We start from the raw sequence: 1,838 nt of genomic DNA, 5'->3' as shown, positions 1-1,838 counted from the left end.
TCTGCACCTCACCTGCCTCCTGCGGGCCTCCCAGCGGGATCAGGGTGGGGACCGGAGCGCTCCCTTTGCTCCTGCTGTGAGTGCCCCGCTCTCCAGCTGAGCGAATTTAAGGAAGCATCCTTCAGGTGCGTTAGCCTCCAGGTGACGCGGCTGGTGATGCAGACAGGTGGCCCAAGGACACCCCGCGCCTCCTCTCTGTGGCAGCGGTTTCTCTCATCGGGAAAGGTGCTAGTCGTCCCAAGATAGCCTGGCTCTGGGCAGCCGGACGTCCCTCCAAGAGCGTTGGCTGTGCTGTCACAGCCGTTCTCTGTCCAGCGTCAGCAGCCAGCGCGAGGGGCGTTCTCCTGGGCTCTTAAGAGAGCCGCGTAAGCATCTTGAAGATGGGTCTTGGTCTTGTGTCCCCGGTCCTTGCCACGTCCCCTTGTGCACGTCTCTGATAGCATGGACAAGGCCGTCCCCTGCTCCGCTCGCGCTCCCAGAGGGGCCCGGGGTCTCTCTCCAGAGTGCCGATCTCCCCGATTCCGCAGGCATGTCCTAGAGGAGCCGACGGAGGAGGAGCTGATGGAGAAGCTGCAGCGTCACCCACACTTGCAGCTGTGCAGGTGACATCCGGTGCGCCTTCCTGGCTGGGGCAGCAGGGAGGCAACGTGGCCTGGGGACCAGTCGCAGGATGCCAGTCGTGGCCCGGAGGGAGAGACTTCCCTGCACAGACCCAGTCCGCCTCCCTGAGGCTGGGACAGAGCCAGGGCCCCGTGGGCTGCTGCCCGTGCTGCTGGGACCGCCACCACCAGCCTCCCTGCAGCGTCTTGAGACGGCCACCGGCGCTTCTGGTAGTGTCCGCGCCACGTCACGCCATGTCATGCCATGTCATGCTGCATCATGCCACGTCACGCCGTGTCACCCCACTTGTGTGAACAGCTTTTCCTTTTCTAAGCACAGAAAGAGGGTGACTGCGCAGGGACCTTTAGGGACGCTCTGCAGAGTGAGCGGTGGCGGTGCCTTCGCTGCTGGTGGCCGGGACCAGACCCCCACGGGGCCTGACGGGCGGCTGGCGGCTCCCTGGGGCGTTCCGTTTGGGATCCCGGGGGTTTTACACGAAGTGAATCTTGACTATTTTATTATCGTATGGCATGTGGCCGGCCTGAATATGACTGGGTGTGTTTCTTTGGGGGTCGGGTCTGGCGAAAAGTGGGGTTCTTTCCCTTCTCCCACACGGCTCCGGCCTGCCGCTCGGGCAGGGCTGCCCAGTGAGGCTGTGGAGGGTGCCTGGCCGCATGAGTGTGTCGTGGCACAGAGCTGCCCGCCCGGGGCCAGGGGCACCTCTTCTAGGTCATAGGAAGGCGTGTATGAGCCGGTGGCGGCCGGGGCGGGAGCAGGGTAAAGTGGACAGTGCTTGGCAGGCCACGTTGTCACTCGAGCCACCACAGATCCAGGTGACAGATGGCTTCCTCCTGTCGAGTGATTGGCGGTAGTTCCTGGAGCATCTTTTGGGGGTCGAGATCCGCGTGGGAAGACACGTGGAGACGGGTCGGCAACGTCTGCTGTGGGTGCCGCCGGGGGCTGAGGGCGGCGCTGCCTCCGCCTGGAAGTCGCGACATAATTATATACGTGCGTGCACCCACATGTGCACATACACGTAACCATAACAACCACACAGTACAACACGCGCAATTACACACATGCACACCACATGTGTGTATACACTATATGTACATACACAGATTGCACACGCATATATACCCACAATGCACACAATCGCATGCACACACACAGTGGTTTCCACCTGCTAGCGTCCAGCGTCATGGTCTGACATCTCGGGCGGGGTAAATGGGGTGCTC

At 62.1% G+C, this 1,838-nt stretch overlaps 1 protein-coding gene across 1 annotated transcript in view; it reads left to right on the top strand.

The window, feature by feature from the left end:
- TPCN2 (two pore segment channel 2) overlaps nucleotides 1–1,161 on the top strand; it is a 38,402-nt gene extending 37,241 nt beyond the window's left edge. Inside the window, exon 23 of the mRNA XM_025046294.1 lies at nucleotides 528–1,161. Within this exon, the coding sequence (XP_024902062.1) occupies nucleotides 528–606 (79 nt within the window). The 3' untranslated portion in view covers nucleotides 607–1,161. The remainder of the gene's footprint in view (nucleotides 1–527) is intronic.
- The last annotated feature ends 677 nt before the right edge of the window (nucleotides 1,162–1,838 follow it).

Source organism: Pteropus alecto, unplaced genomic scaffold (genome assembly GCF_000325575.1).
Source record: "Pteropus alecto unplaced genomic scaffold, ASM32557v1 scaffold43, whole genome shotgun sequence".
Taxonomy (NCBI): Eukaryota; Metazoa; Chordata; class Mammalia; order Chiroptera; family Pteropodidae; genus Pteropus; species Pteropus alecto.
The sequence above is the reverse complement of the archived record's forward strand: the minus strand, read 5'-3'. Positions and strand labels throughout refer to the sequence as shown.